The sequence below is a fragment of the Phyllostomus hastatus genome, unplaced genomic scaffold (genome assembly GCF_019186645.2).
Source record: "Phyllostomus hastatus isolate PE091 unplaced genomic scaffold, TTU_PhHast_1.1 phas_scaffold_78, whole genome shotgun sequence".
Taxonomy (NCBI): domain Eukaryota; kingdom Metazoa; phylum Chordata; class Mammalia; order Chiroptera; family Phyllostomidae; genus Phyllostomus; species Phyllostomus hastatus.
The window spans coordinates 69,251,426-69,277,320 of record NW_025334041.1 but is presented as its reverse complement, the minus strand read 5'-3'; the positions used below and the strand labels follow the sequence as shown (position 1 = coordinate 69,277,320).

Here is a 25,895-nt window from a genome sequence, read left to right as displayed (position 1 = left end):
ACTCCGCACATAATCAGTCCTTGGGCTCTTAAGGAGCCTTCAGTCCAGAAATGCTACAGGCGCAGACCAAAAGGGACCCCACGAAAACCTTACTCCTTCTAGCCAAGATGTTGGGAAAACAGTGAGCAAGCAGGATAGAAACATTTTCACCATACCTGCCCCATTCCAGGCAAGCATTATGAAAAAGCCATGGCACTCACTGGCCTCCTTCCTATTCAAGAGCTGTGGTCTGGAGACTACATTTCACCTGTGAGGATTAAGTTTCATCCTCCCTCAGCACAGAAACTGTGGGCCAGGCCTACCTTACTGGCCTGCTCTGTAGTAACTTGGATTGCATCTCCTCTCCTCATTAGGCACTGCAGTTGCAGGCTGAGGAGAGAGCCCTGCTTGCTGGCCTCCCGGCAGCCCCTTCACCACCCCACACTGTGCAGACCCTGTGCGGTGGGCAAGAGCACTGGCTTTCATCCCTGTTCTGCAATAAGGCAATATACCTCTCCCCTTCCCTCCTGCACTGTACTCTACCCCCACCCTGCAACAATCAGGCAGTAACTCCTCTCTGTCCCTATTAGGGAGTGAGAGAAGAAATGGGGGTGCAGAAGAATAGAGAAAAGGATTTTCTAAGTATGTGTATGAAATCCTGAGCAGGCCTGAGTGACGCATGTGTGAAACTGACCAACAAGGACACAGTAAAATCTCTGAGAACTGAACGCTGCTCTGCAACACCATTCATGTCTCAGATTGGCCTCTGGGTAGCACAAAAGTTGAGGCACAATCTCATTATGGGAGCAAACAAAAAAAAAATAGGCCCAAGAAGTCTTTCTCTCCCTGAGCAAAGAATCAGGAAACAGACAGCCTAACAAAAAAGAAAGGTTTTGGACAATAACCCACCTACTCCAAACACCATGGAGAAGCCTGGATCCCACCTCTCAGCAGTGTCGGCAAAGCCAAGTGGGGTGTGTAGACTTCTGTTCTCCCCAGGCTGTTAAATGAGGCACCAATCTGGGAGTGGGTGAAGGTGGGGGCTTGCAGGGGAGCAAGAACGAACAGTGCCGTGGATTAGCAGGAATGTAAAAAGTATTCAGAACTCTCATACACTGGTGGAGGCCAGGAGTGGCAAGAGATGTAAACCGGTACAACCTACACTATGGAAAACAATTTGGCACCACCTGGCTAAGGTGAATATGCATATGCTATAAAGAGTAGGGGACATATGTAAGGATGTTTTTTAAAGTGTAGTTTACTAGAACAGCAGAAACAATGCAAACAATCTTAATGACTGGTGAAACAGTATAGGTTTTGGCATCACATTATATAATAGGATACTGTGTAACAGTAAATGAGGAAAAAATAGCTACACATCAACACAGATAAATCTAAACATGGCACAATGTTGAACAACATAACTCAGAGTATATGGTATAGTTTCCTTTATATAAAAATTCAAAATAATGAAAATTAATTCACTCTTTACTGATACATACATAATTGTAAGACCAGAAGTCATAAAAAACAGGACTGATTTATTGCAAAACTCAGAACAGTGTCCATCTGGGGGCGGGGGGGGAGGAGGCGGGGGCGGGGAATGACAAAACAATCAGGAGAGAATCCCTAGGGGACTATAACCATACAGGCAGCAGCCTACTTCTTAACCTGGGTCAAGCCTATACGAATGTTCACGCCATTATTCTTCAAACTGTGTATATGTATTTAAATTTGTAAAATTTATATCATTCATCTGTACATTTCATAACTGATAAAAGATCCAGTGTACATTATTACATATCTAATATAATGAAACTTTACAAAAACTTTTAGACTTAACAAAGCTACCCATATATCAATTTCAAAACTACATTCTTTATGAAACTTCACCTTAACTTTTTTCTAATAACAACCTGCCTATAAGCATTAAGGTTCCCCATCTGTGCCAGACTCCCAGTGCCAATCCATCTAAGGGCAACAAGTCATAAACTTCCAATTTAGGACCAACCTAAATCAGAGGTTCATTGTCAGCTCTTAGAAAAATCTGCTACCAAATCCTACAGACAGGAGGTAACAAATATTAAATATCAAACTAAAGTAACATTACTAAATCATACTCAGGCAATCCTACAAAAAAACAAAAGGCTACTTATTGCTTACCCGAACCACTCCTGTGTAAAGCACCAGGTTTCCACTGCTTTCCAGGACCAGCATAGTGTCTATCTTCTAAAAAGAGACGCACACTTTATTTTCCAATCTATGCAAATTACAAAGCATAATGACTTTCAATTTCTTAAGCAAAGTGCCTGAGTTTACCTCCACTGGTGCTGCATCCTTTGCTTGTATGTTGGTGATGGCACCAAAGATGAGCTGGGTCTTATCATTACTCTCTTGAAATTTTACACAGCTAAATATTAAATTTAAAAAAAAAACACAAAGTAGTGACACATGTGACAACCTGTACTGATCTCAAGGGGAAACACTGAATGGAAAAAGCCCATCCCCAAAGGTTGTATATTGTATGAATCCATTTATGTAACAACTTTAAATGACAAAATTGTAAAGATGGAGAATAGATTAGTGGTTGTCATGGATTAGGGACAGGGGTGGGTAGGTGTGGTGTATGTCACTTTAAAGAAGCACGAGGGAGATCTTTGAGATAATAAAGTTCTGTACCCTGATTATGGTGCCTGAACAAATCTCTCCCTCTCCCTCTCTCTCTCTCTCTCTCTCTCTCTCTCTCTCTCACACACACACACACACACACACACATGTCCATGCAAAACTGATGAAAACTGAGTAAGGTCTGTGATTTATACTGATGTCAACTCCCTAGCTTTGCTCATCTCTGGGACAAAAAGAGTGCAGAGTACCAGGACTACTCTATTATTTTGCAATTCCCTGTGATTTATAATTAGTTCAAAGTAAAATGATAAGTAAATGGTCAAAAACATGAATACACATTTCATCTAAAAAGATAAATAAATGATTAATAAACACATAAGATGCTCAACACCATAAATCATTAGGGAAATGCAAATTAAAAACACTTCTTGCCCTGGCCAGGTGGCTCAGTCGTTTGGAGCATCATTCAGTACATAAAAAGGTTGCAGGTTTAAGCACATTCCCAAGCAGGGCACATACCTAGCCTGTGGGTTCAAACCCCATTAAGGGCACAACTTATTGATGTTCCTCTCTCAGGTCGATGTCTGTCATATCTCTCCCTCCTTCCTCTCTCTCAAAATCAATAAACATATCCTCAAGAATAAAATACTGGGTTGGCCAAAAAGTTCGTTTAGTTTTTGCCGTATGATGGCTCCAGTAGTGTTTAGTTGTGTTTGACTTCATTAGAAACAATTTGGTTATATTATAGTTGACAGAAGTCATACCAGTGTGCATTAAAAAATGTACCAAAATTGGTGAGTTTTTGTATAGCCATTTTAATATTAAAGATGGAAGAAAATATGCAGTATTTTCAGTGTATTATGCTTTATTACTTCAAAAAAGGTAAAAACAGAACTGAAATGCAAAAGAAGATGTGTGCAGTGTATGGAGAAGGTGCTGTGACGGATTGAATGTATAAAAAGTGGTTTGTGAAGTTTTTTGGTACTACTGACATTTTGGCCAAATAATTCTTTGCTGTGGGGCTGTCTTATGCATTAGCAGATGTTTAGCAGCACTCCGGCCTCTACCCACTAGAAGCCAATATTGGGAGATAGTCAACATCCTCAAAATATCCAAACAATAAAGTTATTGGTGAAAATGAAAAATTTTCTGTAACATTTTATGGAAAAAACTAAATGAACTTTTTGGCCAACCCAACAAAACAAAACAAACAAAACAAAACAAAATAAAATAAATAAAATAAAATAAAAAATTAAAAAATAAATAAAATAAAATAAAATAAAATAAAATAAAATCACTCTCACCCACTAGAATGGGTATAATCACAGAGACTGACAGCACCCAACCTTGTCAAGGAGAAAGAACTAAAACCCTCAAATGTGGCTGGTGGCAATGTACAATGAATGGTGCAGCCTATTTAGAAACAGTCTGGCAATTCCTCAAAAAGTTAAAAATGAATTTACCATTGACACAATAATCCCACTGCTAGGAATCTACCCATGGAAAAATAAATCATGTATGTCTACACAAAGACTTTAACTCTAATGTTTATAGCACCATGACTAACAAAGGCCAAAAATGAAAACAGGCCCAATGTCCACCAACTCATGAGAGAGAAACCATGCGTGGTGCACCTACACAACGGATGCTGCACAGAAGAGAAATGAAACACTCAACACGTGTTATGACACAGTCGGTTCTCATAGACATTATGTAATCTAAGTGAGAGAAGCTAGCCACAAAAAACTGCATTTTGTATGATTCTATAAAATGTCCAGGAAAGGTGAATCCACGAAGACCAAAGGCCTACAGAGCAGTTGCCGAGGTTAGGAGTGTGACGGAGACTGACCTGCAAATCAAGCACAAGGGGGCTTTTCAAGATGAGAGAAGCTTTTAAAACTGGATTGTGGTAATGGCTGCAAAACTCTGTAAATTTACTAAAAGTCATTTAATTGTACACTTAAACATGTTAACTTTATGGTATGTAAATTACTTCAATAATGCTACTAAGTAAGGGAGGAAGGAGGGAAGACAGAGAGACAAAGAGGCCCTACAGTCACTCACACAGAATTGACAGGAATATGCACGCACCGTAACTGGAGCTGGGACTCCACCAAAAAGCACAAGAACTTCTGCCCACACAAGTCAGATGTAATGAACACTTTTGAGGCCTGTGAATTTTTCTCTCTGCAATAGATACATTAATGAAGTAACTGTCAGCACTGGTTCAAAAACATACCATGGTAACTATTAAAAATCTTTGAAAATATTCTGCAAGAAACCTAACAACTACATGGGACAACCAATAACCTTGAAGACCCAAAAACACTTCTAGGCTTTGAATTTCATGAGCAGAGATTTCTTTCAGCTCTTTGATTCTGAATTCACTCCACGGCTTTTTGGGGAAATATCACAGTAAGTTTAATCAACATCAATGAAGTTTTTACTTCCATATCACGCAAGTCACCTACTACTAAAGTAAATGCAGATCTGAATCCCTACCCCTTCCATGGCTGAAGGGGTCAGACGTTTTACAACATGCCCCCTCCTATCTCTTTTCTCCCTCTCTCTCTCATCAGGTTCCATTTCCTCACTGTTTTTCAATCCATATATCTTATTCCCAAAGATTTCTTTATAGAGTGGTGAAGACCAAAACGATGTAAAACCAGATCTGCAATACAGTCAACTTACCAGTAAGGCCCTTAAAGGTAGGAATTTTTTTATTGGATATGAGGAACAAAAACAGAAAAGCCACTTCAACACTGTATTCCCATCTCAACTTTCCTTCAACGACCTATCCTCTACCCCAGCCTCTGCATCCTAACTCCTTAAGACAGACTCACAGGCATCTGCCTTCTAGCTCAACACCCTGTGTTGATAAACATGACCTTCTTTCTCCCCAGGCTAATCTCTCCACTTCGATCCTTGCCGGTTCCTTGTCCATAGTCATTTCCTCTTCCCCGTACTTTGGACACTTTCCATACTTTGGGTATGCTCCTTAAAACCTAAACTCTCTGACCCTGCCGGGTGTGGCTCAGTTGGTCAGTGTCATACCACAAGTGAAAAGTCATCATTTGATTCCTGGTCAGGGCATGTGCCTGGGTTGTGGGTTTGGTAGCTGGCTGGCACACATATGATAGGCAACAGATGGATGTCTCCATCTCTCTCTTCTTCCCTCCCTCCCTTCCTTTCTCTCTAAAAATAAATACAATTTTTTAAAAAAAACCCTACTCTCTCATGTTAAGATAAAAGTCTTAAAACATAAAGATGGACTGAATATTAATCAGCTGGGTGTAACAATGGTTTTGTGGTTGGTTAAGGAACTACCCTTACTTTTTGGAGACACACAGTGAGGTATTTAGTCATGAATGCGAATTTTCTTTAAATAGGTCAGCATAAACAAAACTCTTCCCCGATCCACAGCCTCCATCTGGCAAGCTGTGTATCCTCACCCCCTTTCAAAAGCAAACTCCATAAGACAGACTCAAGGTCTACATTCACTTCCTCACCCCATTTACTTCCTGTACCCCACTCCATTCCACCACTCTGCTCACCAAGAGTTCTGGCCAAGGTCACCGGTGAACTCAATGCCCTCCATGCATCTCTTCTCTGAGCTCACCTCTGATGCCACACCTGGCAATACTGGCACTTTCTTTGTGAAAGGCTCTTTTCTTGAGTTCCATGACATTTCTCTCCTGCTGCTTCTCCTATCTGACCTCTCTTGCTTTGTTCCTTTGTCTCTTCTCTCTTTTCACCCCCAGAATTTTAAGTTTCCAAGACTTCACCTAGCCCTCTTCTGATTCTATAATACCAGGTTTTAACTGTATGGAGGTCACAGACACACTTTGAGACTCTAAGGAGTATGAAAACTCTCTCTTTAGGAAAAAGTCTACACACTACACATATACACAATTACAACACACAGTTCCAGAGGGTTATCAGGCCCCCTGTAACCGCAAGCTCATCCACAGGCCATCCAGGAACCTAACCCCTACATGCTCCTTAAATTCCGACCACCTCTCTTTGCCTTGATCACCATTTAAGCCCATAACTCCCATGTTTTTTGCTCTGCTCTTTTTTCCCTGAGTTTAGACCCACATACAAAGCACCTTCTTACAGCTCTCATCAAAGGGAACAGCCCTAAAGACAATCTCTCTCTCTACCCTGGTGAGCACATCTGCAGCTGAGCACACCACAGACCCATCCTTCTTAACTTAGGTTCTGATGCCCTCTCCCCACTGTGCATTCTCCACCCTCCCAAAGCCCTATCAGCAGAACAGGCCATGTCTCCTGTGTCACCATCCTCCCGTCTTTCTTTGAGGACAGGGAAGTGACCAATTTGCCTGCTAACCCAAAGCCACTAGCCCCCACAACCAACACTGGCATTGGCTGAATTCATGAACAGATAATTAAAGAGGACATAAAAAAAAAAAAAAAAGAAAAAGATCACACAGAACAGAGATCTGAACTGTGTTTCCAAAAAAAACCAAAAGAAAACAAAAAAAAAAAACAGCCAATAGTCAAAAACTTTAAAACACTTTTTAAAATGATACAAAATCCCAAGTTTCCTAATCTACATAAATAAGTTATTTCTCCCTTTACCATCAAACACCTCAAATCTGAGTGGTTATTTTACTACTAAGTTTAAAAAATAAATAACAAATGACAAAAAATATGTTTATGATCACTTTAATACATTAATGTCCTATATTGAAACAGAGCTGGCCTTAACACATTGTCTATGTTATAAGCATTAATAACTGAATATACTAAAAGGAAGTTTAAATAAAATACCAAATATCTCCTAAGACTTTTAGCAACATTTTTCTTTGAATATAGAAATATATATTCCAAACCTTATATTAGTAATCGCTTCTGTCCATAAATGGTCAATACAAAGTTCTGGAACAATGGGCTCTGTTTCTGGTGCAAGTAAAGAGCTATTCGAATTACTTTCTGGAGAATGAGAAATACTGTGTCTCCTTGGAGACTGATTGTGGCCCGACAGGCTGAACCTCTGCACCCCCGTAAAAGAGTGCACTCCTAAGGCAGGAGAATGAGCACGACTGCAAAATAAACAGAGAGAGGGCATCACAACAATGATGCAGGATGATACCCCGCACTTTCCAGTACCACCTTCCAGACTTCTGGGTACAGAGAGCACCCATGACACAATCCCAGTCAGAAAAACAATTTCTTAAAAGAGGATAACTACTTCATGTTCATGTGTCTTACTATATTCTAAAGATTTCCAATTCTTCTTAGAATACCTCTTTTTAAAAGTGAAAATTAGTTCTTTTGCTGCTTCAAAAAATGAACTGCTTATATCATTCAAAAGGTCTAAACTAGCCCTGGCCAGGTGGCTCTGTTAGTTGGAGCATCGGCCTGTACACCAAAAGGCTGCAGGTTTGACCCCCAGTGGGGGAGCACACAGCAGGCAATGGATCGATGTTTCTCTCTCATGGTGATGTTTCTTTCTCTGTTTCTCTTTCTCTCGCTCTCTCTCTCCACGTCCCCCTTCCTTTCTCTCTAGAATCAGTGAACATGTCCTCAGATGATTTTTTAAAACGCCTAAACTATGTTCCTGTATACTCACATATGCACACCAACAAAACTGTAAATACAATTTCTTATATCAATATATAAGATGATAGCTAGAAAGACAGCCAAGAAGAAAAAATTAATGCAAATTAAAGTATTGAAGTATTTTTACAACCAACATTCATCAAACTACAGCCACTTAGCAGTTCAAATGAGATAACCAATTTTATGACAACCACAGGCAGCCTCCAAATGTGACTTGCTGAAAAAGGGTAACACAGTAGACCTGTGAGTCTTACTAAGACAACTAGAATAATGGCTGTCTTCCCTCAAAAATAGCCAAGAGCTGGCAAAAGAAATTTTAAATCCCCCAAAACTAGAGAAAATTTTGAAAAGGGCATCTTTTTCTCAGGCTATCTTGGTAAAAGAGGAAACACTCCACACAAGAGTCCCACCTTAAAGCTGCCATGTTGGAGATAGAAGGAGAACGAGAGTGCAGACTGGGTGAGGAGGTGGAACGACTCTGACTGTGGATGGAGGAGTAATTCTGGAAAGGCGAGGCCATGGGGGAGTCTCCTTTAGAGAGGCTTCTCAGGTGTGCTGTGAGGGAGCTACTAGGGGCCACATTCTGTGGGGTTCCCCCTTGTTCAGAGAATTTTAAAACGGCGTTTTCTTCCTTAAATCAAAATAAGAAGGGGGAAAAAGACAACTATTAGATGAAAAGGGTAATTTCTTGTGAGAATTCAGTGTAGATTTGAGTTATTAAAGACAAATCTTTCTTTATTTTTCCTAAGCTCAATCTAGTTCACAAAACATGTCAAGGTTTTCAGTATTAAAGACACTTTATCCTTACCTCTGCTTTGACTCTCCGAAGAACCCACACAGAATGCAGATTCTGAACAGTGTCATAGGTCATTACAATGGAGGGATCAGTGTTGAGAAAAACTATCTTTATCGCATGATCTACAACATATTGCACCCGTGATGAACCAAAAAGACCTTAATGATAAAATAGAAATGATCAGATTATGAACAATGAACTTCACAAAACTGTTCTTTATAAAAAGACTTCTTAAAATTCCTAGAGATCAAGAGAAACCAAACCAATTAAGACATAAAAATCCATTAATATATTAATTAATTAACCCAGTATTGTTAATACATTTACTTTGGACATCAAATTCCTCAAAATACATTAAAAATAAGAGTGTTATCAGTTTCAATTTCACAAATTCACAACTAAAAGGTAAAGATTTGTGCTGATCCACCATTAATCAGCCACAGATAAAAGGTCCTTGAATCCTTCAATAATCAGGTTATTTATCAATTTCAATCAACTCTTCTGCCAAGTTTGACTTCCTTACTGGTTCTCTTCTTCTGTATGACATCTGTCCTCTACAACAACCATTCAAACAGTACTGAACAGTACACCTATTTCTACTTTACTGATTACACATACAAAATAAGGCTTTCCTAGTGAGTTTTGTGAGTTTCTATCTCTATAGTACCATGAATTGGCTTCTCTGTCTCTATTTGACAACATCCTAAATGCTCTCCTCTCAGCTGAATTAGCAAATAAAAATATATAATTATTTTATTTAAGTATTTTATAAAAAATAAAATTAGGCCCTGGCTGGTGTAGCTCAGTGGATTGAGCATGGGCTGTGAACCGAAGTGTCGCAGGTTCGATTCCCAGCCAGGGTACATGCCTGGGTTGCAGGCCATAACCCCCAGCAACCACACATTGATGTTTCTCTCTCTCTCTCTCTATCTCCCTCCCTTCTCTCTCTAAAAATAAATAAATAAAAACTTTTAAAAAATAGTTTAAAAAATAAATAAATTAAATTAAATTAAATTAAAATTGCTCATAATACCATCATCTCAAAATAGCCACTACTAATACATCAGGCAGTATTCCTTTTAGTTTTTTCTCCTATACATATATATACTTATGCTTTTACAAACTCAAATTCACTCTGTATTATTCTATATCTTACTTAGCATTATGAATAATCAATTCCCAAGGTCACTAAATATTATACAAAAACATGATCAATAATGGCCACATGCAATTCAATGACAGGTGCTAACATATTTATTTGGGTTGTCTATAACTGCCACCAATATAATATAGACTCATCAACAAATTTTTTCTGTAAAAGACCAAAGAGTAACTAACTAATTTAGACTCTATGGACTACATACTGACTCTGTTGCATAATCATTTTTGTTTTTTCTACTTCCTTTAAACAGGTAAAAACTATTCTTAGCTCTTAAGCCTTATAGGCTATTGTCTGCCAAGCCCTGATACAGAAGATAAGTATCTCAGTGATATCTCAAAATATGCTTGGGATAAAGTCCTAAAGTAAAACATATAAATTTTTTTAACTTTCTATTCTTGTTAGTCACAATTACTTATCATGTTTGGATACACTGAAAATTTTTAAATATACATCCAGAAATATTTATAGCAAATATTAAAAGTTCTGAGCCCCAGTAAATCAGCTTATTATGAGCAGGGAAAATGAAATATTAAAATTTACACAGTACAGGTCTAATAACCTATTTTTCTCAAAAAAATAAAATAAACAATTTTAGTTCATCTATCACTCATTTACTTATTAATCATTCTACAGGTAGGCTAGCAAACATCAGTAATCCTGATCCACTTATAGGCCTTATTTTTAGGAAAGAATAACTATTAAAACAGTTAATACCATGGTATTCAAGAAGTTCTTGCCTTAACACGAACTATTTTCATAACATAAAAGTTATTTTTGTAAAATGCTTAAATTATTATTTTTATAAGCAAGTCAAATTTTTATAAGCGCCTTAATTTTCCCCCCTCCCCCAAATGCAAAAAAAATGAGCTATGAAAAAGAATGTATTAAAAATACACTTACTTCCAGATTTACAAACTAGTGGGGTTATTTCATCTAGTGGATGCAGCATGCTGAACATAGTGGGTAAAGGTTCTCTAGTAATAAACAAACAATCAATCAACACAAGATAAATCCATTTATGCACAAATTCTGCACCTTCCTTGCAAAAAAGTATCTTCTCCAAATTACACAAGCAACTAGAAAACATCCCAAAAAGAAACCCTCTAAACTTTTTACTTAGTGTCTTTCATAGCATCTTCTATTTCATTCCTAGAAATCTCCTCTTATGCAGGAAACGCACACACCCAGTGGAAAATCCATACAGCCCAGGCACCATCTGTAAACAGCAGTCATCACATTACAGAACCAATGGGGTAAAGGGCAATAAGGTAGTCTTTTTTTGTAACCTCCCTTAGCAACAATGTGTCTTTGGAAGCTAAGAAAAAAATGTTGTCTCCTACACCTATTTACACAGGAATGCACTTTTAAAAAAGTAAAAGAAAAACTTTAAGAAAATAAAGAGGCTGCATGTTTTTAAGGACTGGTTGAAAAAAAGGGGGTGGTGGGGATAGGCCTTCTATCTAAACACAAGAAGAAATTAAAATCTGTAAGCAATTTTCTAAAAACATATTATCTACTACTTGCACCACACTGTGACAGGCACTGCCTTCAGGGAGCTCATAACTGATTCCAGAGACAAGCAGACACACCAGCAATAGGCACCTACCATTTCTTGTGCTTCTAATGCACACTAAGCCCTGTGACAGAGGTTATATAGCTTAGTTCATTTAATCCTGCATAAATTCTAAGAGGTAAATGATAGTATTTCTGTAACAAATAATGAAACTAAAGCCAAGAAAGCTCTAATGATTTGCCCAAAGTAGCACAATGAAAAGATGGTAGAGCTAAGAATCGAGTATTATTATCTTTAAGAAGGCCATATATTTGTTCGATTTTACAATTGGGAGGTAAAGGCTGTATGTGATTCCATATTAAGTGAGGAGAAGAACTCAGGAATGCACAACACTGACATGAGACAAAATGGCACAGATCTATGCTGTTACCATGGAAATTATCATCATCCCAAACTCTCAGGGAAACAATTTCACCTCAGAACCAACACAAAAAAGCCCAAGTAATGATATTCTGAACTGAGTAAACTGGATACCTGGGTGGACCTGGAGGTAGCTCATGTGAAGAACTGCTTCGTTCGAATAGTAATCCATATTTGGTGGGCCAAACATTTGCAACCTACCCCATAAAAGGGTGGGAAAAACAAAAATAAAAGAAGCTACTCTTTATAACATGTTTTCAGGAAACAATATAAAACACTAGATGTTCTTCCAGTTTAATAAGAGCTTTACAAAATAATATGATCATTAACTATAATATTTTTTAAAATAGTTTTAATAAGGAAGTATAAGACAAAATTGAGTCTAAGAAAGAATTAAATCTCAATTTCCTGCCAGGGGCAGCAAATATCAGCACCAAAGTGACAATGTGACAAAACTTTAACATTAGCATTAGGCATGAGAAAGCTGAGAAGCAGGATAAAGACCAATACTATGATGTGCTTAGTATAACTGAAATGCACCCCTGATTAACTATAAGACAGAAAAGTAGCAATATTTCTGAAACCAATTAATTTAAGAACAGTCTCCAACCAAACACAAAAGCAAGAAATACTCAAGTTTACCTGAAAAGGTAAAGAAGCAATGTAATCCTTTCCCTCTATGCTGTGCACGTTGACACATGAGCTTTGCAGTATACACATACACTTTTCTACTTCAGCAGTACCTACAAGAAAATAAGATGTTATGGAGGTCTTTTTTCAGAAATATCCCAACAATCACAAATGACAATTCCCAACAACACAAATTCTTTAATGAACAATATAAAAATGCTTAGGCAAAACCACTATTAGTAGCTACTTATTTGGAACAATAAAATAAGTGAGATACACATTTGGAAGCAAAAAGTGCAATAAAATTTCAAAAAGAAACTTACTATAGGCTTTTTCAGACTTATCCTGTGATATAACGAAGTCACACCACAATGCCTAAAAATAAAACAAAATGTTTACCAAAGAAAATTATACCTAAATAACAACCTATTAACTAAGGGTATCTAAATAATAACTATGACATCTATATAACAACTGTCTCCTCACATTCACTATGGAAATAAAAAATAGAAAATAAAATTAAAATAACTAATGACTAAGTATATGATAAATTATACTAATTAATATAAGATACATTATGTGTGCAAATAAATTTTATGAAAAGACAAAAATTTTTTAAATCTACATGATAGAAAGAAGTCTTGAAGTACAAGTGACTTCAAACAGTGGCTCAACCTGTATTTCACCCTATATCCTCAATAAACTAAAAATTATCAGAAGAGCCATTTTATAATCTCTAGACTTACTTAATGATCTTATTCTTAGACATTCCTAGACTCACTTTAGAAAAATCTTTAAAAAAACTAACTTTTCCAAACTAACATTCACCTTACAAAACACAGCCTAGGAAAAGCCATTCAGCTTTCATTGACATGTTTAACAATCACTTACTGAAGTTATGTAATGGTATTTTATGGGTCTTTTTCAATTGTGGCAAATATACGTAACATAAAATTTATCACATTAACCATCTGGAGCTGTACAAAATCAGTGCCTTTAAGAACATTCACAAGCCCTGGCTGATGGAGCTCAGTGGATTGAGCGCGGGATGCAAACCAAAGTGTCACAAGTTCGATTCCCAGCTAGGGTACATGCCTGGGTTGTAGGCCATAACCCCCAGCAACCGCACATTGATGTTTCTCTCTCTCTCTCCCTCCCTTCCCTCTCTACAAATAAATAAGAACATTCACAAAGTTGTGCAATCTCGTTGCTATCCATTTCCAGAACTTTCCCATCATCCCAAACAGAAACTGCCAATTCAACCATAACTCCCCAGTTCTCACCCCCCATCCACTTCCATTCTGATTGCTGTGTTTATGACTTTCCCTACTCAAAGCACCTCATGAAGGTGTAATCACAGTATGTGTTACGCTGCGTCTGGCGTTAATGTCCTCAAGGTTCAGCCATGTTGTAGCACATGTCAGAATTTCCTTCCTTTTAAAGGCTGAACAGTATTCCATTATAGGCATATACCATACATTATTCATCCAGTCAACTGTCCATACACACCTGGGATGTTTCTAATTTTGACTACTGTGAATAATGCTGCTATGAACACTGGCGTTCAACTATCTGTCTGAGTCCCTGCTTTCAGTTTTTGTGTGTGTATACCCACAGGGGCACTGCCAGATCACATGGCAATCCTCGTTTAACTTTGTGAGGAACCACCAAACTGTTTCCCACAGCGGCGTTTTTCACTTTGCTGCCAGCAATGCACAGCATTCCAAAGTTTTAACATCCTCACCAACATTTTTCTGTTTTTTATATAACAGTGGTATAAAGTAGTATCTCATTGTGGTTTTCACTTTCATTTGCCTAATGGTTAACAATGCTGAGCACTGTTTCATGTGCTCATTGGCCACGTGCATATCTTCAGAGAAATGTCCATTCAAGTCCTCTACCTGGTTTTAAACCCAACTGCTTTGTTGTTCACTTTAGGAAAAACCAGCATCAGAGCTGTACTGCCACTGAAACATTCAAAATCTAAGCAGTGTTTCTAACTCGTCTCAGCTTCTTTTATGGAATCCCATCCTCCCAATCTCTGAAAGCAGACAGTAGTTTCAGTCTCCTTCATCCCTCACGTCTAAGAGATGGCTAGCCCTCTGCACGTTCCACTCAGTTCTGTCTCTCACCTCTGTCTTCTCTCCTCATGGTGCCAATCCTCTGACAAGTCTCTCTACTCTCCAGCCAATCACACATACTGCCACCAAAGTAATATCCTCTGGACATACAGAACTGAAAATGTACTTCCCATTTTAAGGTCCTTGGCAGGCTCCTCTTGCATACAGTTTAAAATCCAGGTTCCCAGGTATATACAAGGCCCTTTATTTTGGATCCACTCTGCACCTGGGAGCATCTCTCCACACCCACACTGTGTACCTCCATTCCGAATTTAGAAAACATCATGTTTTTCCATAACTCTTTTGGCTGTGACTCCCTCTACCTAGAATACCTTTCTTTCCCCAACTTCCAACTGAAACAGCAACGTCTTTGAGAGTTCCTCCCTTCAGGGGACACGCTCTAACCACTGGGTCCCTCATGCTCTAACCACTGGGGACACACAGCTATTATACAATACTTTATCTGAACATAGAATTTTAGTTATCTGTTTATTTGTTCATCTTTCAACAGTATGAGTTCCTTGATGGCAGACACTGAATATACATCTCTGTCACCCCAGCACCCAGCACACTGTCTGAAAAGTGACACTGAACACTTGCAGAATAAAGGAAGGAATAAACTAAATCTAAGTCACATACTTCCGGTACTATTTCTTAACCAAAATATTAAAATATCTTTCTCTATATTACTGAGAAGACTAAACAGTATGTTTTCTAGACCAAAAGGGGTGAAATTACAAAACTTATGATTCAACTTGCAAGTGATCTTCAGGTAAAAGAAACACATCTAACTGCACATCCATGGAATCTAGTAAACAGGCAGTTATTCCTTGGATAATTTAATATGGAAACATAGAAGCAAAAAACTACTTGGATATCACCATGCCACGTTTCACACCTATACCAACTATATGATTATGCTGGGAAAATTATCATCAAAACAATCACTGGCTTTGACACTCCTGGACAGAAATGCTTTTACACATGTCCTCAAATTTAGGAATAATTCAGTTTATCTTTCCAAGTATATTGTTAGAAGAGCACAATGTTCATTAGGAAATAGGTAACAGGGAAAAAACAAACAAAAAGCAGTGTCTAGGTACCAAGATTTTATTGTTTGCCAATAAGGGACTTAAATTAGTCAAAAAGCCTTAAAATACCTTGTCAAAAGCCCAATGATTAATTCAACTATTATAAATGTATTCATTTCCCCCCTTCCAGTTTTTATTCTAAAAATTCCCAGTAACAAAAGTTGAAAGAGTACAGAGAACACCTGTTTCACCTAGCTCTACCACTGGGTAACTTTCTGCCGTATCTGCCTGTGTGTGTGTGCATGTGGGGAGTGCAGTGGGGGAGGTGCCTGAAAACCACCTACACCGTGACACACCACACCCCTACACACTTCATTGTGCATTCCCAAACAATAAATATTTCCTCCTATGTAACCAACCACAAAACCATCACCCTGCCTGAAGGGCAAAAAATTTTAACATCACCTAATATTCAATCCATTTGCAACTTTTTCAAATTTCCCCTAACAATGTCTTTTTTAGTCGATTTTCAAGAACCAGGATTCAAAGTTCATTCAACAAGGTGCAAAAAATATTGCATTTGGTGATGTCCCTTTAGTCTCTTTTAACCTAGTTTTTTTTTTTCTTCATGACTGACTCTTTATTTTAAAGAGACAGAATGTAGACTGTCGCCTGTTCTTCTGAATTCGTCTCATTGTTCCTCATGGTGTTTTTTTCCTTTTTTTTTATTACAGAAAATTTCAAATATATACAAGTCAAACAGAGTAACACAATGAATCCCTATCAGCCAGCTCCAGTAATTACCAACTCCTGGCTATTCTTGTTTCACCTATATCTCCCCGCACTCATGACATTTTACAAATTGATTCTCTAGTTCCCCATATTTCCTAAAACTAGAAGTTAGGTTTACATACTCATGTCAAATATTTTTGGGAAGAAAACTGAGTAGATGACATCATGTCTTCATGCTGCATTACAGCTGTAGGTACGTAAGAACATTCCTTTTCTCCCTACTAGTGGTGGCAAACCCACCATGTTTTTGAGCTGGAGAACACATAGCTTCAAAGCAGATACATTTGTTCCTTCACCTTGGGTGACACCTTCACACCACACTAATACCCAGTTACCCAATAGCATTACTACCCATTTACAATCCTTGACTGAACCAGTGATCACACTGAAGAGTACAAAATGGTCATTTTCTAATTCTTCCACTCCTTCTATATTTATTAACTGACAATGTCTTTTAAATAAGGAAATAAACCTGCATGTCTTCCTAAAAAAGCTGGACAAGTAATACTTAATTCTGTCCCTTTAATCACTAATTTTTAGAATAGAGTTAAGTTAAATAGCCAAGTGCAATGACAGCAAATTAGATTTTTTTCCTTTCCCTTACTCTCTTTTATAATGACCTGCTTTTTATTTATTCAACAATTTGAAATGAAATATAATCTCGTGTTAATTTAGTTTTGTACCCTTAATGTCTTATAAATTTTTATTGACAATAAACCAAATTACTCAAATGTTCAAACATTTCCTTTAAATTGACAAACAATAGTGTAAAAAAGTGATGATACAGAAAATAAATGAAATTTTTATTTCCCTACCATTATCTTCACCACATGTTAAAATGTACACCCAGTTACTAGGATCATTATGTTGTTTTTATCACTTCTGTTAAATTTCAAGTACAAGCTTTGTTAAAAAAAAAAAAGGTCAATCAAACACTAAAATTCAAATCAACTCACCTGTTGAACAGGACTATCAACTGTAAAGGCTTTATAAACAGCCAGTGCCTGGCTTTTACTTCCTTTGCTCCAGATCACCATATTTCCAGCCACATAGAGTTCCTCATCATAATCCACTTCTCCAATTTCGCTTCCACCTTTTCTTAACTGCCAGCTTTCCTTCAAAATTTAGATATGTAAGACATGTTCAAGCACTGTTTTTATTTCTTTTTCAACAGTATGGAACAAGATTTATTCATTAAAATCAAACAGCCATCCAGATACAAGCCTCCTACTCTCTCTTTTTTCCTGTGGAGTAAGACTCAGTAGAGTCCAACTCTTAAAAGGTTTGATGCCACTGACTGTTAACAGAGTGGGGGGTGTGGGTGTATGAATTAGGTATCTTACAGGATTTCATGAATTTGCTCAAGAATTCTCTGTATTAAATGCTTTATATTATACTACCATATTATGCTGCCAAAACTATAAACAAACAAAAATTATACCGAACCTATACATACAAAAATTAAACCAGCATGTTTAGGAGACAAAAAAGAAATAAGCATATTGGGAGAGAGGTGAAGAGGGAGCAGGGAGGTGCATATGGGACAATGGGGAGCTTATACACCATGCAGATTTCCCTGCCTCACAAATGCACATCCATTCACCTTCCTTCCCTTGTCCCAACTGTCAAATTGAGCAAGGCAGAGAAAGGTTTAGATTTGTGACTACACAGACTTCCCCTCCCTGAGATTTTGGTATCCCAAAAAGTATGAAAATGGAATACGATGAGAATAACTGACTTTCTGACACACACTTATATCTCATTCCCCTATTTAAAAACTAGTACTATATCTACTCATGTGGCAGTTCTTTTCTCCTCTAGGAACATGGAAGTTTTTAGCAGTAGGGACCATTTATAACTCTACTACCTAACCATCAAATAACATGAAATCTGATCCCCACATACTAAGTGGAACAACAGGTCTAAAATGGACCAGAATGATAGTAACTCTCATTATAAGTCCGTGAGTTACATGTCTAACAGCTATGATGCTGTAATACAATAAATTCATTATTTTTAGCCTTGATTAAAATTACCAAATCTTAACCTCTACCCTAGAAATACCATCATCAAACTCATTTCTCAGCTGCATCTAGTAGCCTTACATTACAAGTAGATCACATCTCTCTACATTTCAAAAACAAAACTGAGAATCAATCTTAAGGGAACCTTCTGTTTCTCGTGGATTGTAACCTCCTGAAGAGATCCCACCAAGCCAGCAGCACCATCAGAAGACCATAACTCAGACGCTGGCTGAAGCTGACGAAGCTGAAGATTCAAAGCATTAGGGTGATGCTTGCAGTGGTCTCGACCAAAAGGAACAAATTCCTGCAAATCCCCAGCTGCAATCATTGTTGCCCTTTCTTCATAGAAGTTCGACATGGGTTCCAGATATCAACATTATTTCTGTATGAATTCAAACACACTCTGGTCAGCTGTTGGAGTCAAAGCCAAAAGAAAAACATCATAAAATGTTACAGAAGAACCATTAATCCTTGGATGAGTGTCACACAATCCTATGCATAACATTATATGTATACAAGTAATCATAACATCAAAGGGCGCTCCAGCTCTGACTGTTTCAGGTAATTACACTTATCATTTTACAGTTACATTACATTATCATCACATAATTAACATTACAGCTACACTTTAGTTGCAGACGAATCAACAGTTAACAATATAGGAAACTATTGGGTTCAGACAAGCACTTATGTTCCACAACACCTATACCACACACTAATTTCTCCACACTTTACACTGAAGTATTTGGACAAGTTTTATACTAAAGGGCTCAACATTAAAGGCATTTCTGTTCAGATGCTGGAACCTCATTTGAAAAGCACACCTAAAGGATCACTGGCATACTGAAATGAAACAAACAAAAACCATCTATTACTTCTAATTCATCAAAAGTTGAACTACTTACAGCTTTAAGAAACTATCAAATGTCATCAGTAATTTTGAGCTCCAATCCACCCAAACATATAACTGCAATCAATTCCAAGTTTTGGTCCTAACCCAAAAAATCAAGGCACAAATAATTCTGGCAATGGGACAAGACCTGCTTGTTTGAAAATTTATGAGTCCCAGCCTTGAATTATCATAATCTATTAGAGTTAAGTTTATTACTACAAAGAACTGGATGAGCTGTGGGTGGAAATACGGCGCTCTGCTTCCAAAACATTTCTATATGCAATACCCAGCAGACAGTCAAATTCCAACCCTATATAATGTAGCATATAAGGTAGGTGCCAGTTTTGTCTCCAAGACAACACTTATATAAGAAAAGGGTTTTGTGCCCTGGCCAGTGTGGCTCAATTGATTGGAGCATCATCCCATACACCAAAAGGTTGGGGGTTTGATTCCCGGTCAGGGAACATACCTAGAGGTTGTGTGATCAATCCCTAGTCTGGCATTATGGGAGGAAACCAATCATGTTTCTCACATCCATGTATGTCTCTGTCTCTCTCTTCCCCTCTATCTTACTCTCCCCACCCCCTCAAATCAACAAACATATTTTTTAAAGGGGTGGGGGGTTGTGGCATTACAGTTAAGCTGCAATCCTCAAATACAGAAACCAAAACAAACATTCATGTCAGCACTATAGACAACCATTAAAAACAGTGTTTGAAACACATTTACAATGAAAAGTGTAATGTGACTTAGTTTCTCCTCTGAAGTCTTTGTGGCACCAGCGGCTTTCTTGGCTGCAATATCTCAAAGCCTCTGTGGTTCCTATGCAGCTCCTCTAGAGTTGCAGTTATGTTTGCTGTGAATCAAATGTTATTTCTGAGATAACTGTTATGTTACAATCATGACATTTTTTCCTCCTTTCGAGAAGTCAGTATTGAGACCACTTAAACTTGGGACATGACTGCAAGAGTGCCTAATAAAACTTACAAAAAAATCATCTGGTCTTCCTAAATTTTAGTCAACAAGATAACCAACATTTAAAACTTTGAGAGAAAATTACAAAATTACTATAGAATTCTCTTCACAGTACATCACTTTGTGCTGATTAAGGCAATATACTGAATACTTGTACAGTACCACAAACTGATACGTGTACCAGTAGCAATATAAGGGGTACCTATAAAAGCACCGTATTAAATTGATGTGCTAAAAACAGGACATCTGCATTGCTCACTAGGAACAAAAACTACTCTGCCAAAGGTAACCACAAAGCTCGTTCAAGAAGAAACCCAAAGGCACACGGAAGGTACCAGAGTACGTCTCGGCAAAAGGGCAGAGCTTCCTTGGCCTATCTAGGGGAAGGTGAAAACAACAGACTAAGAGCCTGGGCCTCAGAAAACCCTGTCCGAAGGGAAGGGGCCGATCGGGGAGCTGAGGCCGCACCTGAATACCGCGTTTTACTAAAGGAGGCACGCGGAAAGGTGCATTGCAGAGCCCAGCCCACAGAACACGCAACCCCTGAGCTCCAGGTCTTCTCTCCGGTTCCGAGCCATCAGGCTAAGTAGTGTGCGAGAGTTGGGGACAAGCGGCAACCACCAGCGCCGCCGACCGGGCCCTAACCTGAGTAACTCAGGACGCGTCAGGCGCAGCGAGCCCTGGCTGCGCCCCCAGGGCAACAGCAGAGTCGTTCACCGGGACTCCTCCGCCGCTGCAACTTTTCATTCCCTCTCCTTTCCCCACTGCTGAAGAAGAACGAACAGCAGCTGAGGACGGCGGGCGTAGGGTTCCCCCGCTCAGGAAAGGAGCTCAACTGGAAGCGTCCATCTTGGCTTCCCGTCCTGCACCGCGCAGGGCAAGGGGGCGGAGCCCTGAGAAGAGGGTCTCCTGGAAGGCACGGTCTCCTGGAAGGCACGGCATCCTGCGATCCTGGCATCAGCAGTAAGTCCCCATAAGGAAAGATACTGGAGCCAAGCTGGCTGGGTACCACCTTCTGGCTAGGTACCAGTTCCTTCCCCAGCAGAGCATCCAGCTAGAAAGCAGGACCAAGTCAACTAGAATCTGTATAGTGACAGGACCATCCTGGCGTCCACATCTTCTCCAGGTCATGCCACTCGGAACCTGAACTGCCTCTTGAGTCTGAACTAGCAGACTTTCAAGTTAGTTTTGCTGACCCTCAGATGGGATGTACCTGCCCATCTTTGGGGGAAGAGAAGGAGCATGCTGATTTTCTCTTTGCTAGTGCACTTTAAACCTGTAGGACCCGACCCTTTGACAAGTTGAGAGAAAGTATGAAGGTCCTCACAAAAACATGGTGTGCAGTTTCTGAGCTTCACATACACACCCCCAGGTGATTCCTAGACATGGGTTAGGAACCTCAGCTTTATCCTGCCCTCCCTCTCTGTGGACTTAACTGTACAATATCACACTTATGGGAACTAGAAAACTTTCTTGAGCTCTCATCTCCCATTGTGTAGTATCTCTAGGTTAAAACTATCGATGGATATCCTATTACTTAAGAAATAAAGTTCAAATTCTTTATCCAGAAATGTAAAATTGGCTGAAACTCTGTGCCTGAACTAAAATGGTCTCCTGAGAGTCCCCAAACACTTCTTGCACTTTGTGGCCTTGGTATCTGGGCACATCCTCATCGCTTTATTTGGAATGTCAGCCTTCAGGGTTTACCTCAAATGCCTCTTCTCAGAAGACTTCACTCCAAGAAGGAGCCTACTGAGGACTGAAAACCTGTAACTCCCCCAAATTCCTATGTGGAAACCATACACTGTATGTGGCTATGTTTGGAGGTGGTACCTTCAGGAAGTGCTTAGGGCATGAGGGTGTAGCATTCATGAGTGGCATTAGTGCCCTTCCACCAAGTGAGGACACAGCAAAAGTACTGCTATCGGTGGTGGGCCAGAAGGCAGGCACTCAGAAGATACTGAATCTTCCAGCACCATCATCTTGGTCTTGCTAGCCTTCAGAACTGTGAAAAATAAAGTGTTATTTATAAGCCACAGGATTTAAGCTATTTTTGTCCTAGCAGCCAAAATAGACTAAGACTAGGCCTCTCTTTAAAATGTAAAGTAATATTCCTTGCACTCTGGTCATTTCCCTAAAACCAAAATATTCCAAACTGCCCTGGCCTGAGGATACAGGGGGAAATTTTTGATCCATGGGAATATCACTGTAGAAAGCAGCTAGAAATGAACGCCCAGAGGGAAAATATAGCAGGGCCCTTGCCATTACAATCTAACAAAGAACTTAAAACAGGAGGCGGGAAACAAAAGGAAGTCATATCTCACCAGTTACCTGAGCAGTCCTGAGCCTGGTCCGATAAGATTGCCAAGGTCTTCCAAACATCAGAAGCAAAAATAGTGCAGCAGAAGGGGAGTCCTTGAAACTCTGTGCTGGGGAGGAAGCCTTTGTAACAACTTCTCTAACTAACACAAAGAGCCTCTACTAACTGAGAAAGAAAGCCTTTCTAGTTGTGCATTATTTCCAAAACGTATAAGAGGGAGGAGGGGGAACCTAAAAGCTGACTAAGGTATATAACCTGTGAACCCCAGTAGTCGATGCATTCAGATTAGCTGAGTGCCCACTTGTAGCCTTGGCTCAAGTGTACAGAACAAACTTACTAACTTAGTAACAAGCTTACTAACAACTGTATTTCCTCTATACGTGGGGCATTCAGACTAGCCAGGTGCCTGCTTGCAGTTTTGTGCTGTCTGTTTCATAAATAAACTTGCTATCTCATTTCCGTGGTATGTGTTTGTCTCTCACTGGAATTGATGTCTTGAGAGACAAGAACTGAGAAACAATTTGCAGAGGGTCCCCAACTACAGTCTCTCCCAGTAATAGTAACAAGGCAAAAAAGAGCCATTTCTTAAGTCTCCTTTCTTCTCCCTCTGGTGCACTGTCCTGAAGCATGGTTTCCCCACACAGCCAGTCAGATGCCCTGTGTGACTGAGTGGGCACACCTGACCAGCAGTCAGCTGAGGTTCTGGCAGCCCAGTGAAGCAGTGCCAGTGCAGGACTTCACTCTCTCTATGTGGGGCTAAAGCATCAGTAAGCATCAAACATGACCCCATCAGCTCCATTTTCTAGGGAACCCGAGCAGCACAATCCACAAAGAGTGTCTTATGCTGCTCATTGGTCCATCTGTGAGGTAGTGTCACTGACAGGGTTCACCAGCTCTCCCTCCTGGGTGTTTTTTTGCCCATAAACCCTCTCCAGATGCCTCTCTGTGGCCTCAGCTAATGATGTGCTCTGCGAGGATACCAGGCCTATGCTGACAATTCCCCACCCCCCGCCACTGACCCCGCCTCCAGGTCTTCTAAAGACCCCTGGTCCTCAGGTGCCAGAGCAGTGGCTTCTTTCCTGGCAGAATGTGTCACTCGGCCCCTGCAGCACTCCAGTGGCACTGAGAACACTGTTTGGACTCATGGTTGACAAAGTCTCTTAAAAAAACAAATCCTCTGCTTCTGCCTCGAACTGCTCTGCTCATGGGGGTCCAAACCACACGTCTGGTGGTTTCAGAGAACAACCATCTCCCATTTTCTCCATCCTCCTCCCATTCTGCCCTGCTACCATTGGGCATCTGCTTCTACAGAACACAGGCACACTGGTGTAGACTCCTGCAGACCACCAACTTGCTGCTCTTCCACTGTGTCCTCCAAACAAGGAACAATTCCCTTCAGGACCCCTGAGGTTGTACTTTAGATACAGATACAGATATGTCTGATTTAATATAGACCTCTACTTTTGGTGTAGTCATTTCCACTTGTTAGCAAAACTCTCCAGATATAATTGGTATACAAAGAAAATTTTGAATAGATGAAATCCTTATCTCTCACTTTTAATCTGATTATGACAAAATACACAGACAGGTCTCTGCATTAGTAGTTATTGCTGCATAACAATATTACTATAAACTTCATGGTTTAAAATAACTTTTATTATGTCACGGTTTCGATGGTTCAGTAGTCCAAGCCCAGAAGGGTCTTCTGCTTAGGGTCTCACAAGGCTACTACACTCAGGGCCTGGTTTGGGGCAGTGGTCTCATCCCAAGCTGTGCTGGGTACAGTTCTGCTTCTGGGCTCACACAGAATTTGGGTGACACAATTCAGACCACACTATATATAACATATCCAGCTGGAGATAGATGCCAATTGCTGGTGGAAGGTCATGCACAGGTAAAATTTTAACAGGTGCAGACAGATTTCCAATTGAAAAGGCTGCAGCAGTGACATTGCCAACAGCAGTTTCTCATGATAGCTGCTGCCTTGCTCCCACTCTGGCCTGGGGATTTCTCATTCTTTAAAGTTTTGACCAATCAAATATCAAGTAGCCCAAGGCAATTCCTAGATGCCTACCGGGCCTTGAAACGTTTTTTTAAAGATGCAAAGCTGGCCACCCCACTGCTGTGTCAGGCTCCCCAGGGGATCTCTGCTGTCCTCAAGGCCAAGGTCTAGCCCTGCCCCCCAGCTCCTGGGTCCACCAGGACCACCTCCAGTCTGGTCTCCAACCTCATGCCTCACCACTCTGCTCGCATACTCTTGAACCTTCTGTACCTAGCCCCACTCATTCCCTTCTTGTCTCTCTGCCCTTTTCATTTACATTCCTCCCTGGAGGGCTCTGCCACCACATGTTTGTTTGCCCAACTGGAACTCAAACTTCACTACTGCTGTTACCTCCTCCAGGAAGCCTTCCCTGACCATTCTCTATGCCCAAGTCTGCACTGTTATCTTTTTTTCTCTGGGCTGTGATGAGGTTCAGGGCTGGTCTTGATCTTGGGTCAGCCTCTTCCTTTAGCCTGTGAGTTTCTCAAAGGCCTGGACAGGAACATTGTTGGCATAACATGTCTTTTGTGAATTAATGAACAAATAAATGAATGAAATGGTCACTTCACATGGCTTGTCTTGGGGTTTTCTCAGTTGAAATAGCCCAGTGAGTCCCGCAGACTCATTTTGACACCGCTTGCATGCAGAGAATGCTGGTCTGTGCTAAGACCCGAAGGTTATGTGTCATCTTGTGGGTACTGATGCATCTGCAAAAAAAGTGCTGACAGTTTAAATAGAAAACAATCACAAAATTTCATGGAGCACAGACACTATTTGGAGTGTAGGGCTAAAACTCTTTACAATATCACTGAATCTTGTCCTCCTAACGAGGTTCAGAGGTGAGCGTCAGAGAAGTTGTTTCCCTTGCTCGGAGTTACAGAGCTGACCGTTGGGTGCACAGCGTGCCAAGGGCCACGGTCTCTCAGGCAGGAATGTCAGCTCCTCTCAGTCCCGTCTAGGGTCTGCACCTGCAGCCCCTCCACGGT

The 25,895-nt window shown here is 39.8% G+C and overlaps 1 protein-coding gene across 4 annotated transcripts in view; it reads right to left on the bottom strand.

Moving 5' to 3' along the window:
* Positions 1–21,407, bottom strand: part of ANAPC1 (anaphase promoting complex subunit 1) — a 95,412-nt gene extending 74,005 nt beyond the window's left edge. For 2 of the 4 annotated variants that reach the window (XM_045827709.1, XM_045827713.1), the window contains exons 1-13: positions 21,194–21,407; positions 18,827–19,063; positions 17,614–17,772; positions 13,038–13,089; positions 12,727–12,827; positions 12,199–12,281; positions 11,052–11,125; positions 9,002–9,147; positions 8,604–8,824; positions 7,464–7,673; positions 4,699–4,794; positions 2,299–2,389; positions 2,143–2,208 (exon numbers count right to left, since the gene is read on the bottom strand). In XM_045827709.1, the coding sequence (XP_045683665.1) occupies positions 2,143–2,208; positions 2,299–2,389; positions 4,699–4,794; positions 7,464–7,673; positions 8,604–8,824; positions 9,002–9,147; positions 11,052–11,125; positions 12,199–12,281; positions 12,727–12,827; positions 13,038–13,089; positions 17,614–17,772; positions 18,827–19,039 (1,512 nt within the window). In that variant the 5' untranslated portion in view covers positions 19,040–19,063; positions 21,194–21,407. Of the gene's footprint in view, positions 1–2,142; positions 2,209–2,298; positions 2,390–4,698; positions 4,795–7,463; positions 7,674–8,603; positions 8,825–9,001; positions 9,148–11,051; positions 11,126–12,198; positions 12,282–12,726; positions 12,828–13,037; positions 13,090–17,613; positions 17,773–18,826; positions 19,093–21,016; positions 21,164–21,193 lie in introns of those variants that run through there. The other 2 variants (XM_045827710.1, XM_045827712.1) reach the window with 2 other exon arrangements.
* Positions 21,408–25,895: the final 4,488 nt, after the last annotated feature.